General features: G+C 31.5%; 1 protein-coding gene across 1 annotated transcript in view; it reads left to right on the top strand.

Moving 5' to 3' along the window:
• The first annotated feature begins 2121 nt into the window (after nucleotides 1-2121).
• The window catches only part of LOC105147580 (unconventional myosin-Ie), a 41303-nt gene continuing 29879 nt past the window's right edge, over nucleotides 2122-13545 (top strand). Inside the window, exons 1-10 of the mRNA XM_011058702.2 lie at nucleotides 2122-2385; nucleotides 10109-10234; nucleotides 10337-10426; nucleotides 10488-10582; nucleotides 10917-11094; nucleotides 11211-11373; nucleotides 11464-11571; nucleotides 11746-11874; nucleotides 12259-12455; nucleotides 12981-13148. Of these exons, the coding sequence (XP_011057004.2) occupies nucleotides 2383-2385; nucleotides 10109-10234; nucleotides 10337-10426; nucleotides 10488-10582; nucleotides 10917-11094; nucleotides 11211-11373; nucleotides 11464-11571; nucleotides 11746-11874; nucleotides 12259-12455; nucleotides 12981-13148 (1257 nt within the window). The 5' untranslated portion in view covers nucleotides 2122-2382. The remainder of the gene's footprint in view (nucleotides 2386-10108; nucleotides 10235-10336; nucleotides 10427-10487; nucleotides 10583-10916; nucleotides 11095-11210; nucleotides 11374-11463; nucleotides 11572-11745; nucleotides 11875-12258; nucleotides 12456-12980; nucleotides 13149-13545) is intronic.

The raw sequence follows: 13545 nt of genomic DNA, 5'->3' as shown, positions 1-13545 counted from the left end.
CCCTCAAATGTACGTTTCATAGATAATACCAATCCTTTGTTTTCATGATAAAGCTAACGACTAGGTTTCTAAAAAATATCTCTCTAAAATCTATAGAATGAAATTTAATTTGTCAATTTTTAAGAGCAAAATTTCATTCTGTACACTGGGATTCCACTCCAAAGATTTTAGAGAGATTAATTTCGCTTCGATAAAGCGTAAAGTTGTGAACGATTTTTAAGCGTTAGCTAATGATTGTGTCTCTAGAAAAATTAATTAATTTCTTAAAGCTATAATCTCGCCACAAAGATCAGGCGATCGCGTCCCGCGAAACTGGGACGAGTTCATCCGTGGAAAGTGAATTAACAACGGCCTTGGATTATAAACGCTGCTTGGCAATCCCACGGAGAGAAGACTACGTAGGCTACACCTGCCCGTGAAAGGAGAGTACCACCTGTTATTGATGTTTTGCTAGGACCTAATACCGGAACGGCCGTTGGCGGTTATCACTACGACATGTATACAAAATAAGCATCAATCAATAAGCATCGAGTCAACTTTCACGTTGAGATGTATGCCGATTTCCCCTTTCGGTCGTCTACGCGCGACATCAACGTTTAACTAACAAAATGAGCAAACAAGTTAATAAACTAAGTAAATAGAGATCTCACGTCTCTCACGACTCAATCCGACGTGGAGAGGCGCGTGTTCTTCTACACGCGAGTCTCTCGGAAGCCAAATTAATCTACTCCATCACGAGGTAAAAAGCAGAAAAGACTGATGCAGCTAGTACGCGCGCTATAATTAAGAAATTTATATAAAGTGGAGTCGATCGGTCTAAGAGACTCGTATATAATACAATAAAACTCGTAATTCAATACGTTTAAAATTATACACGCGACTTATGAGAGAGAGTACGTCACCGTGAAACGTACAGAGAAAAATATCATTTTATTGCTAAGAAAAGTGATTGTTCAATTTACTTTCTTCCTTTCAAGTAACGATTATCTTCGACAAAGAATATTTTCTTGATAATAATCTTAAAATATGTTTATTTTAAGTTTTAGAAAAATTATTATTATTATTATTATTATGTACATAAAATAAGAATTTATTTTTTTTTTTTAATATTATAAAATTGATGGAAGAAGCGACTCTTTATTTGGAGTGTTTTCCAATAAGAGACATGGATGATAAAATGTGTAATACAGTAAAATATTACATCCTTGTTGTTTGCTACTGTTAAACAAAGACGAAATGATCGTTGTTACATTGTCTTTTGCTGTAAAGCAGTAAATCGAATTTGTTTTAATAATCATGATTGAAATATTAAACTTATTGAATTGAGTATATCCTTATAAGCGCATAATATTATTTGATATTAAGTAATATTTTAGACATATTCTTAAAACATTAAATGTAACATTTTAAGAATATTGTACTAAAATTATTAATATTAAGTAATATTATCGAAATATTAATGGAAGGTTATATGTCCTGATATTGCATGATTATTAAAAGTAACATTATTTAATAGTACTGTAATATTGTACAAACATTAAAAAGTATTATAACAAATTTACTTTAATTTGTAAAACTGTTACAATTGTTTAGTAAGTATACGTTTAAAGACAAAATAATTTTAGCGTGCAATTGTAGAACTAGATATGTATTTAAAATCATGCAAAAATATTTTTTTTAGCACAAAATGCAGCATAAACTGATAAGAACTTTTCGTATTGGATTGTGAATTCAAATTGCACTAAATTAATATTAATAATTAATATTTATAAATATTTTAATAATATTTCAGGGATATTAAGATATAATACCTAGGATATTATATAAGTGGACATATAACCATGGAATACTCTCATAATATTAAAAAATATATGTATTTTCGAAATATTACAATAACTATATAACATTCTAGGAATATTTTGCGCTTATAGGGATATTTTGAATAAATTTGATACACTTTGGATGAAACTTGTGATAGATTTGTGGACAAATAAACTTTTGAGATACTTGAAACAACTAATTACGACTTGCTCATAGTAAGTATTTTTCTGTATAGAGCACATCGTGGACGCGTTGCGCCTCTTACAAAAGCGTGCATCCCGAGTCACCGGTACGGCTAACGGCGGTACCGGTGACTCACCGTAGTCGTTCAGTCCGCGACGAGCTACGAAGCCGTCGACATCGACCGTCTATTACGCGTGCACGTGTGTTTTGCCTTTAAATATAGAGTTGATTGAGCGATCGGTGATCATCCTCGGTGTGTCACGTGCGTCATTTGTGTCGGCGACATGATTCGAAGCAGTTGAGATCGCTTGCTTATTGCTTAGGTGACACTGTCCGCGGTGACGACTTCAGTGCATCTTCTTTTTCAATTTCAACGACATGGTAATTGAAGATAATATTTAGTACGTAATGAAACAAACGAAACGGTGCCGTTGATTTCAGTTTTTTTGAGCTTTGAGTAATTGAAATTTGTCTGAAATATATTGGGGGTTATTATTATATTCAATAGATAAAGACTCGCGTTATTATCATTAAAAAGTATAATTTTGTTTTGAGTTTTATTTGATTATTATTATTTAAAAGTCTACACGAATTGAAAAAAAAATGTTTACACAATTGTCTAAACATAATACAAAAATAGAATTTAAGTTTGGTTAAAACAAAGAATATTAAAGGAATGTACGATGTCCTCGTGTTGTAAAATTATGGATTCATATCAAGGTTTTGATATATAAATATGTTCAAAGAACGTTATCTATGGGTATTTATCTTAAAGCATCTTACAATGCATTTAACGATGTATCAAATCACGGAGATAATTCGCAAACTGTGTAGCTTCTCTTCTGAAGAAAATCCTCGTTGAGGTTTCCAAATTAAGTATTATAAATATATGTTCTGTCATGTTCAATTTGATCTCAAAGTAAACTTTAAATTCAGCCCAGATTGTTTCATGCCTCTTTGACTCTCGAATCGTGAATAATGATCAAGTATCTTGTAGTTTAATGACGTCAGAAATTTCCCCATCTCAAAGTTCTTACCTTCGACATAACTGTTATACATATATAATGTGTGTGTGTGTGTGTGTGAAGAATATTAAATAAAAAACCTTGTGTATAATCGAGTTAAGCAAGAAGAATCTTTTTAAAAGAATTTTTTAAACGCTCTTAACTTGATTGTGCACAAGTTTTTATAGTTATAGGTAATAAGAAAGTGTGTGTTGAATTACAAAATAAACATTGCGATGGTTAATCTTGTGAAGAATGAAAAATCAGATATATATGTGAAGCGACCGTAGAATTGCTAGAATTCATGATCTTCGCGTGATGGTCGTGTCGCGAATGTCGTGATGTGTCTCCTTACCTCCCGCCTTTCTTTGTCTCGTGAACGGGAAGTGATTCATTTTCTTATGGCTCAATGGCAAGACTTAAAATAATACTTCAATGTCGAACACGATGCAGGAAACACTTTCATGAAGCGAGGGCGATTCATTATTCTCATTAATTAAAGTGCAATCTTTGTAACGCAGCGTTACGTTTCATCGCTCACGAATCGGGGAAAACATTAGAGACGACTTTCAAATTAATTGGAAACCTATAATTATCCCATTTTATATTGAATACCATCGTGTTGTGTGTGCGCAAGGACATGCTCGCGTAAATTACCCTCGAGAGAAAATATAGTTACGTCGATGACGTACTTAATATACGGATCGGTGAGCGATTCATTTCCAAGAAATCCATTAATCATCGAAGGATTCGGATTTTTAAAATTTATTAGTACTGCATTTTGCAGATCATCGGAATATTTTAATCTTAATATTTTAACAATCTTTATATTTAATACACATTTAAGTATAATAATCTTTACATTCTAACGTTTAATCTTAATATTTCTTAATGCTTTCGGCATTAGAAATCTTAACGGAATGCGTATGTTTAATCTTTCGAAGTTGACGCCAAAATCTGTAACACAGCTATTGATGCTGTTTGTAAGATTCAATTTAAATTAATTTTAAAGGACACTTAATTTAATTTATGTCAATTAGAAGACTTAATTTCAAGGAACCAAAATAAAGCAAAGTAATAAACCCTATAAAAATGGAACATAACTTGTATATATAAAAAAAATAACTAATAAGAATAATTAAGTATTGTACAATATATTTTGACGAGTATAATTTGTATTAGACCGACGAGAATAAATCAATTAAGAGAAATAATCTTATTTTCGATCACGAAGCGAAATTTATATACATGTCCAGAATTCTGAGTATATTATAAATAAATTTTGAAAAGAAAAATCCAAATACATACAGACATAAAGAAAAAACGAACATTATTGGCAAAGAGATTGATAATCGAGTTTAATAACTAACTCCTCATCAGCTCCGGAAGAACAGTTAAAGATATAAGTTCTGCGTACTGTTAAACGGTAAAACTGCCTGGTTGCTGGCGATCGGAATTTTCAATGCAATACACACTCCAATCGCTGCCTAATAAATTTACAAAACAGGATTATGCGGCATTACACCTCGCGTGCTCACACACTCTGTGAATCACGTTTTCCACGACAGACTTTTAACAAGTTCGTTGAACTAGTTTGCATCTTTCCCTCTTCTTCCTCGCTCCGTCTCTCACTTTCGAAAGCGAGGTAGACATCTCGGATGAGAGGCTTTCGTAGGCGATCTCTATTTGGCTCGAACAGTTAAAGAAACGATTGTCGCCATATTACATATGGTCGCCATATATAATACTTACTGGACGTTGTCATCTGTATAAGTACATCTTGAACTGAATGACGTTGACAATTGCATTGGCGATTGTTGAGGACGGATTTCAAGGAGAATCTCTTATATATATTTTTACAAATTATTAATATTTACAAATTCTTTTATCATCTATATTGTTTAATGTATATTTCATGTATATTGTTTCTAATTCGACAGTTACGATTCGACAATCTGACGAATATATTTCCGGAAAAAGTTGCGCGTTATCGATATTTATTAGAACAGATATTTGCCATTATAACAAAGCTAAGAAAGGCTATTCCGGATATATTCGCAATAATACTGTAACTGCAATTTCTTCCAATTTTCATGACGATTGTATCGAGTGCGACGTCTCATTCGATAGCTCCATTCAAGACAAAATTCTCTTCAATTACGATTTACGATATCTAATGGACTATCTCTAATTCTGAAAATCAGAACGATCATAACGGTGTAAAGTATAGTAGAGAAGGAGAGAGTGGGCGGGAGAGAGAAGAATCGTCATTGATGCGTGTAATGACGTATCTTAAAAGCTCTCCCGATAAGGTACGCGTATTGGTAACCTCCGTACCTTCTGAGAACACTTTTACAACTGTTATTATGCGCTGGAAATTTTACGGTTGTGCACATCGAGTACACCGACCGATATAATGGAATATCCTGTTATGATTTGCATTTACGTTATGACTTTTGCGGCGTTCCGTCGTAAGGATCGATAAACATTTATTTAAAGAGACGTGATGAAGAAGAGAAGATTTATTAAAGAGCCGTCAAAGAATTGATTTTTATTAAGATGTGATGGGACTCTCAATGATGATTCCTCTCTTTTTTCTTTTACAACGATACGTATCATGATACACTGAGAGGAAAAAAGCTGTAATTTAACTATCAATATAATTATCATAACTTAACATATAGTCATTTTTTGGAATAAATATATTTACAGTTATTTTAATCGTGCAAATTAGTCAATTGTGCTATTATAATAATAACAGTCGCACACCCTGCTTGAAAATCTTTAGTTTTTTCTTACCAAATTTTTTAATTACTATTATCACATAAAAAGTAGTGAATTTCATAATTGTGATTGCGTTTACTGAAGAGAAATGTTTTAATTATCATTTATATCTTGATATTCCTATATCTACTATATTAATATAGGAAATTATCATAATTTATAGTACAATTTTTTCACGTTTGAGAGAATTAAAATGTAATTATTATAGCAGTAATAACCGTAAAAATGAAGCTCCTAATTATTTTACCATGCAATTGTAGTCACTAATACCAAAATACTTTTCTCTTATGTACAGTCACGTAATTTAATTGAATCTATTATTTCAACTCGATTCAATTAGAGGCAACTGTAGAGTGACACGCGGCGCTCATTCAATCTTCATCCTCGATCGCTGAAAATTTCGTAACGATAGCTCTCGCCAAAAAAGAGATCGTTATCACAAAGGTGATTAGGCAACGCGTTATCAGAGACGTGCAAATATGAGTCTAGCGGAACGATAGCGCAAGCACGCATACGTCCTTGCGATGCGTGCTTATAACCACGGCATTGTTAATTGTTCCGAAGGACGTAAGCGATAACAAAATTAAGGGACGCATGTTCATCTTGTTGTCTCAAATTGAAACACACATTTATTCTACAACGCCATAAGATCAGGGCTGGGCATGTATTTGAAATATTTTTATTGTATTTAAAAAACAGTATTTGTAAGATAATCATATTTTGTATTTTGTATTTCATGGGAGTATATAAAAGTATTTTGTATTTTATTCAGTATTAATAACGAAAGATTATGAAAGTTATTTGAAGTATTTTGTATTTTGTATTTTAAATACTAACAGTGATAATCAACCTTATTATTTGAATTATAAGATACAAAAAGCTTTCAATCTTTCGATTTTAAATACAAAATACGTAATACTTTTATGTGATCCGCTAAAATAAAAAATACAAAATACGTTTGCATTGCAAATAATGTGTTTTAAATAAAAGTATTTCAAATACATGCTCAGTCCATGCATAAGATAATATATTTCTGAGAATGATCTTTGAGTACATTCTCTATCAGCGGACGTCTCCACCATGAGTCATAAAACTACTTCTGAGATTTAAAAAAACAGCAGGTCTAAAATTTAAACGATCATTTTCTGTGTCGAATTATTATCGGGAAAACTTTTACAAGAGCACAACATATAAGGCATAAGAAAATCGACTGATCATAATCTTTTATTTCATGGAAAGGAAGGTACATTTTCTTAAGCATTATACGTCATGTGTTATGTAAGATTCTTCTGTTTAATTCTTTTTTCCCTCTTTAATTCCATTGTTTCTAAATAAGCAAGTTAAGAAAGTTTCGTTGGATAAGATTTCTTCTTTCGAGACAATTTTTTCAAAATGCGAAATACTGTATATTATAATATCATTATTTAAATACATATTATCGGATACTATCAATAGATACCATCATTAAAATGATTTTTATATACAATATATCTACACGTGTGTCGCGTGATATATCCGGTTTGAATCCATTATTCGATATTGTCGATTTATTGATAACAGGAGATAGAAGGTGTTATCATCTGACTGACAATAAACGATTTGTCGTGTCATTAATCGATGAAAAACTACAAGATGCGTTCATTAAAGAACTACATTTCATTAAAACAATAGGTATATATCTGACGTATTTTTAAGTTAAATTCTTGTAAAAATCACTCAAAAAATTGAGTCGGAAATAGAATTATTAGTCCAGTATAATCAATTATAATCAATTCTTACATTCTTAAATTTATAATGTAATATTAAACCCAATTTAAGTTTTTAATTATTTCTATAGAACGTCATTGCTTCTATTTAATATGACGTTAATTTAACTAAAACAGTAGAGTTAAATAATTTATTGTAACAAACTAAATAATAAACTAAATTTGAGTCAACTTTTATACATTTAAAAAAATGTAAAAAGTTGATTCAAATTTAGTTTATTATTTACTAAACGCACACGTTAACATGGATGTAGATCACTTTGAAACTAACCATTAGAAATGATGTGATTTACATTTTGATTTATATATATAATATACATGTAACTTAAAAATGATAAAATGTTATTACACTCCATCGTGATTTAATATACTCTTTATCTTGTTCAATCTAAGAATTAGAAAACAATTAACAGTAAATGAAATCTAGATTAAAGTTAATTTATATCGATGGCCACTAGATTTCGTTCAAACAGAAAATGAAATGGATCGGTCTTCTAATGTAAACAACTTACATAACTATGTACCGTGTGAAATTTGTTTCAACGGTACTTTCCATGCGAAATGTGACAGAAAGATGGATGTCCGCGACAGAGCAATGGAATGATATCTCGTTGACCGCTACCACGCCGGCGGAACTGCGGTGAACGAACAGTTTCATTGCGGCGGAAGCCGTGAAATCATGCCTCTGCTTTGGTCCGGCACGCGCAGACCTCAACAAGAGAGAACGTTATGCGATCGATCGCGCGGTCAGTAGCCCCATCGGTCATAATTAACTGACCCTATAACGGCCGCCGATCAAATAACTCTATAGCAAGATTACCACACGCTTCCATTGTCGACGAAATTCGTCTGTCGTCGAAATGGCGACGATGAGGAGCGGAAACTTGCAAGCGTGACCATTCTCTCTCTCTTTCTCTCTCTCTTATCTCGTTAGGCATTGTTAACTGAACAAATGACGAAATCTCGTTTTCTTCTTCTTCCCTCTTTTTCTCTTTTTAACTTTCCTGATTGTGGGCTTTATGAGATTTACGAGATCATTCGCATGTCGCATAGTCAGGCGAGTTGTTTCGCCATTAGTAATTGGACTAAGATGTTAATGAAGCGGCGTGTTGGTGGATAGTGATGTGTCTTAATTCTAGAAAGAGGGAAAGGAAATTGTATTACAAACAGCTTATATATATACATATATATTATTTATATATTTCTACAAGAAAAATAAAAATGTTAATCAACCTTCTATGATTGGGTCATTTGTGTCTTGCACATTTTTTTTTTCATGGAAAAATATGTATTTAAATAATTCTCTAAAAAAACTACTCAAGTAACATACGAGAGTCAAGAAAAAAATCAAAATAACGTTATTTCGATTAATACGTTAATAACGTCAAATTTTGTAACAAGAAACCATTATTTTGACTTTTGTTATCGAAATATTGTAAAATCATAAAAATAAAATATGTTAGCTACATCAATTTGCAGTTTATGCTTTACAAAAATATAATACGCTCAGAATCCTTTGTATTAATCCGTTAATTGACTTGGGTAGATTATATCAAACGATCGTTTAAAATGCAAGTAAGATGAAGCCTCGCTACAGCAGCTACGAAAGAAGTTTTGTCTCGCGACATTGTACGCTATACTCGATACTATATGCGAAATTTGTCGAAAAAGAATCCTCGACCGGAAGTATCACCATATACGCTGACTACGATTTCTCTCGCGTTCTCTAATTTGCGCTACGTGCAACTGAGAATGCTTCGTTTCATACGCCAGACTTCCCTATTCACGCCACTTTTTTTACATTCTTTTCTTTACGTTCGTTCTTACTCAATGCGCTTATGTTTATACATAAGAAATCCAAGGGCAGTAAGTAAGAATGGTCGTGAAGAAAAGAATATAAAAAATGATCACTGTGTCATGTCTCTTATTGGAAAGCACTCTAAAGTAAATAGAGGATACAAAACAGAAAGAAGAAGATTTTATGTCGCAGAAAGAAGAAGAATTCTTCGACATAAAACCTTTTGTTAGTAGAAATGCCAAAGAGCAGAAGTTTATGTCAACATTTGTGATTTTATTGATTCTGTTTGCTTATAGTGAGCCAATAAACTAAATAAACGTAAGATACTTTAACGAGTATTACTTACGGAATAAAAAATATTGAAACGCAATATTGTCTTTTGCAATGTAAAATTGAACTTTGACAGATTTGCTTAAAAAACGTTATATGTATATATAAATAATACATTAATGTCCAAGTATAGTATCTATTGTAAGCCGTTGCGTTAAAAGGGCATAGTAAGAACGCTGGACTGAACCTTTGCTGAAAGAGGAGCGGAAGCGATCGATGAATCGACGATTCGTGAAACGTCCGTCAGCGCGAATAAGCACTTCTGATACTCACGACACAGAAATTGTAATTGGATTCGCAATCCGCGACGTTCGCCGATTTCTCGTGTGTCGCTGCGTCCCGTAATTTTCATAAATTCGCGATGGTATAAGGCAGTCAAACGTGGTCTCACTAATCAAAATCAATTTCTTTTTGATCCTTAGGTGTACCACTGGCAAAGTCAAAATGTCAAAATTTCCGGGGTGGACGATATGGTGCTTCTACCGAAGATCAATGAGGATGCCATCATCGAGAATCTCAGGAAGAGATACATGGACGATTATACATTTGTATCCTTTTCTACGCAAAATGCATAATTTTGGAAAGACATTTTAAGATAGCTTAATTAACTGTGACAAATAATTCATAAATGTTCCTTAAAATGCTATCAGACGTGTATCGGACCCGTATTGGTATCGGTTAATCCTTTCAAACAAATGCCGTACTTCGGAGAGAAGGAAGTCGAAATATATCAAGGCGCGGTAAGAGTGAAAATGCTATTTTTCTCGTTAGAAAACATAAGAAAAATCTATGTCATTTTAGGCACCGTACGAGAATCCACCGCATATCTATGGATTGGCGGACGAAATGTATAGAAACATGTTGATCGACAACGAAAGTCAATGCGTTATTATTAGGTAAACTGACAAACGATACTTGCATTGAAACAATCTTACGTTAATAAAAATTTTAGTAAATATTATATTTATACGTTATTTGATATTTTGAAATATTTATTTAATATATTAATCGGATATTAATTTAACATATTAACTGAATATTAATTTAATATACTAATCGAATGTTAATTTAATACATTAATCGAGTATTAATTTAATATATTAGTCGGACATTAATTTGATATGTTAATTGAATTATTAATATTAATTTAATATATTAATTGAATATTAATTTGATATATTAATTGCAATTTAATCGAAAATATGTTATGTTCCGATCTTTACCTTGCAGTGGTGAATCGGGCGCTGGAAAAACGGTTGCGGCGAAATATATAATGTCCTACGTGACGAGGGTGAGTGGCGGAGGCAAGAAGGTACAGAAAGTAAAGGACGTGATCTTGGAGTCGAACCCGCTCTTAGAAGCTTTCGGCAATGCGAAGACAGTGAGAAACAATAACAGCAGTAGATTTGTACGTTTCAAATTGTACTCGAATTGATTCACTAATTTTTATTAATTTGTTAAATGTACTACAGTCGCGACGAAATTATTATTCGAACAGAAATAAAGGAAATCTTAAATTTTCAGGGAAAATACGTTGAGATGCAGTTCGGGCCGGGCGGTCAGCCAAACGGTGGAAAAATTTCGAATTTTCTTTTGGAAAAATCAAGAGTAACTTGCCATAATCCCGGCGAGCGGAACTTTCATATATTTTATCAGTTAGCGACGGGCGCCAATCAAGAAATGAAAAGTGAGTGATCGATTAAGACATAAAAGTATCAGTGACAAATAAAATTAGTATAGTTTAGAAGGATAATAAAAAAGTATTTAAATTTTCTAGCTGAACTTGGATTGACGGGTCTCGATTATTATCAATATTTGAGTTATGGTGATAGTTATAGAATGGATGGGACAAACGATGCGCGAGATTTTCAGGAAACTCTTAAAGGTACGTAATTAAAATGTATCTTACAGTGATAATTAATTTCTGTGCAATTATAATTAATAGTATAATGTTCCATAATTATTACAGTACATTCTTGTATCTTTCTTCCTGATTACTAATAGACCTCGCTAATTTAATACGTTACTTTGATAATTATGTATTGTTTAATGTCTACAGCGTTGAGTGTTATGGGAATAAAAGACGCAGAAGTGATGGATATATTCAGATTAGTAACTGGAATTCTTCACTTGGGAAATATACAGTTTTCTGAAGATGGCAATTATTCCCAAATAGCTGATAAACAATGTAAGCTATTCTGCATGCTAATTAAGATTGCTTTTCAATGTATTTACTGTCAATATACTGAAAATCTTATACAGCATGTGTTATATACCTTATATGTATAGATTTTCAGCATTGGCAGCGAATACAATGAATATCGAAACGCAGCTTAAACAATAAAATATGACATAATATAACGATTAATTACATAATTTATCTCTTATCGGTATAACTATATAAGTCGCATAAAACACATTTATCTATATCTTATCATATTATATAAACATTATTAATCGATCGATAATAAAATAAGTTTTAATATAATTTCTGCGCGTATTTGTATTATTATTTACATTTTCTGCTTTTTTAAAAATCTGATTCTAATTGTGTGCGTGGATATGCTTTTAGTTCTTGAGTTTCCAGCCTACCTCTTTAGAATCTCGGCAGAACAACTGTCACACAAATTGATTTCTCGAGAATTCGAGTCGAAATGGGGAAGTCAATCCGAAAGTGTAGACGTGACATTGAATGTAGAACAGGCGCTTTATACGAGGGACGCTTTGGCAAAGGACATCTACGCTAGGCTTTTTGACTACTTAGTTAAGGTGTGGCAGAGTACTAAAGTATCAAAGTTTATTTAAAATGATTAATTTTTTAATTATATAGAAAAATCGCGTATTTTGCGCTTATATAATCTTATTTGTCGGAGAAAAATTGACTTGATATTAACTATAATTTCATCTCTTTAATTTAAAAAAAAAAAATAAATTACTCTCTTATTTGGTATAAGAAATACATTTAAAAAATATCTATTTTAATTATATCAATGTAATTTTTTGAACTCAAAATTATCACATAATTTTAATTCTGCTGGTTTGTTCAAATTTGTTATATGATATCATTTGGATTGATATGATTATATAAGAAATTATTAAAAAAAAATTTTTACAGAAATCTTACAATTAGACGAAGTTATTCGAATGCCAAAGAAGAAAGTTTTTAAATAAAATATTAGTAAAAAAAATAAATTATATTCTAATTCAAATAAATCCGAATAGACCAGCAGAATTAAAATTATATTACAAAACATATTCAGTTATTCTGCTATTAATTAATTGATAATTTTACAGAAAGTCAATTCAGCTATGGAAACAAACATGGACGGATATGAGATTGGAATTTTGGACATATATGGCTTCGAGATCTTTGAGAAAAACGGCTTTGAGCAATTTTGCATAAATTTTGTGAACGAGAAATTACAGCAGATTTTCATTGAACTAACATTAAAAGCAGAGCAGGTAAGTCCTTTCATTCATATTGTTCTCTTTATATTTCGCGTTAAAATAGGCTCGGTGTTTGTTCTCTCCGTTAAGGACAAATAGCAAATTACCAAAGAATAGGAGTAATAAAAATATTTTACTGGCTACGCACTTTTATATATATATATATATATATATATATATATATATATATATTCTCTAATTCTACATTAGTTGACTATATATATTACAAGTATATATTAATCTGTATAAATAATAATATTTATATATTTTTATCGTGAGTCGTTATATCCGGTATATTATAAATTAAGAATAAAAAAGGCTAATATTAGAACATCAAATTTAACTTTGCAACTTTAAATATTCTCTGAGACATAATAATCTCTATAAAATTAGCATTCTATTTCCAGAAATT

This window comes from Acromyrmex echinatior, chromosome 4, assembly GCF_024713525.1.
Source record: "Acromyrmex echinatior isolate Ae372 chromosome 4, ASM2471352v2, whole genome shotgun sequence".
Lineage (NCBI taxonomy): Eukaryota > Metazoa > Arthropoda > Insecta > Hymenoptera > Formicidae > Acromyrmex > Acromyrmex echinatior.
Note: the sequence above shows the minus strand (reverse complement) of the source record. Positions and strands in the feature narration are given on the sequence as shown.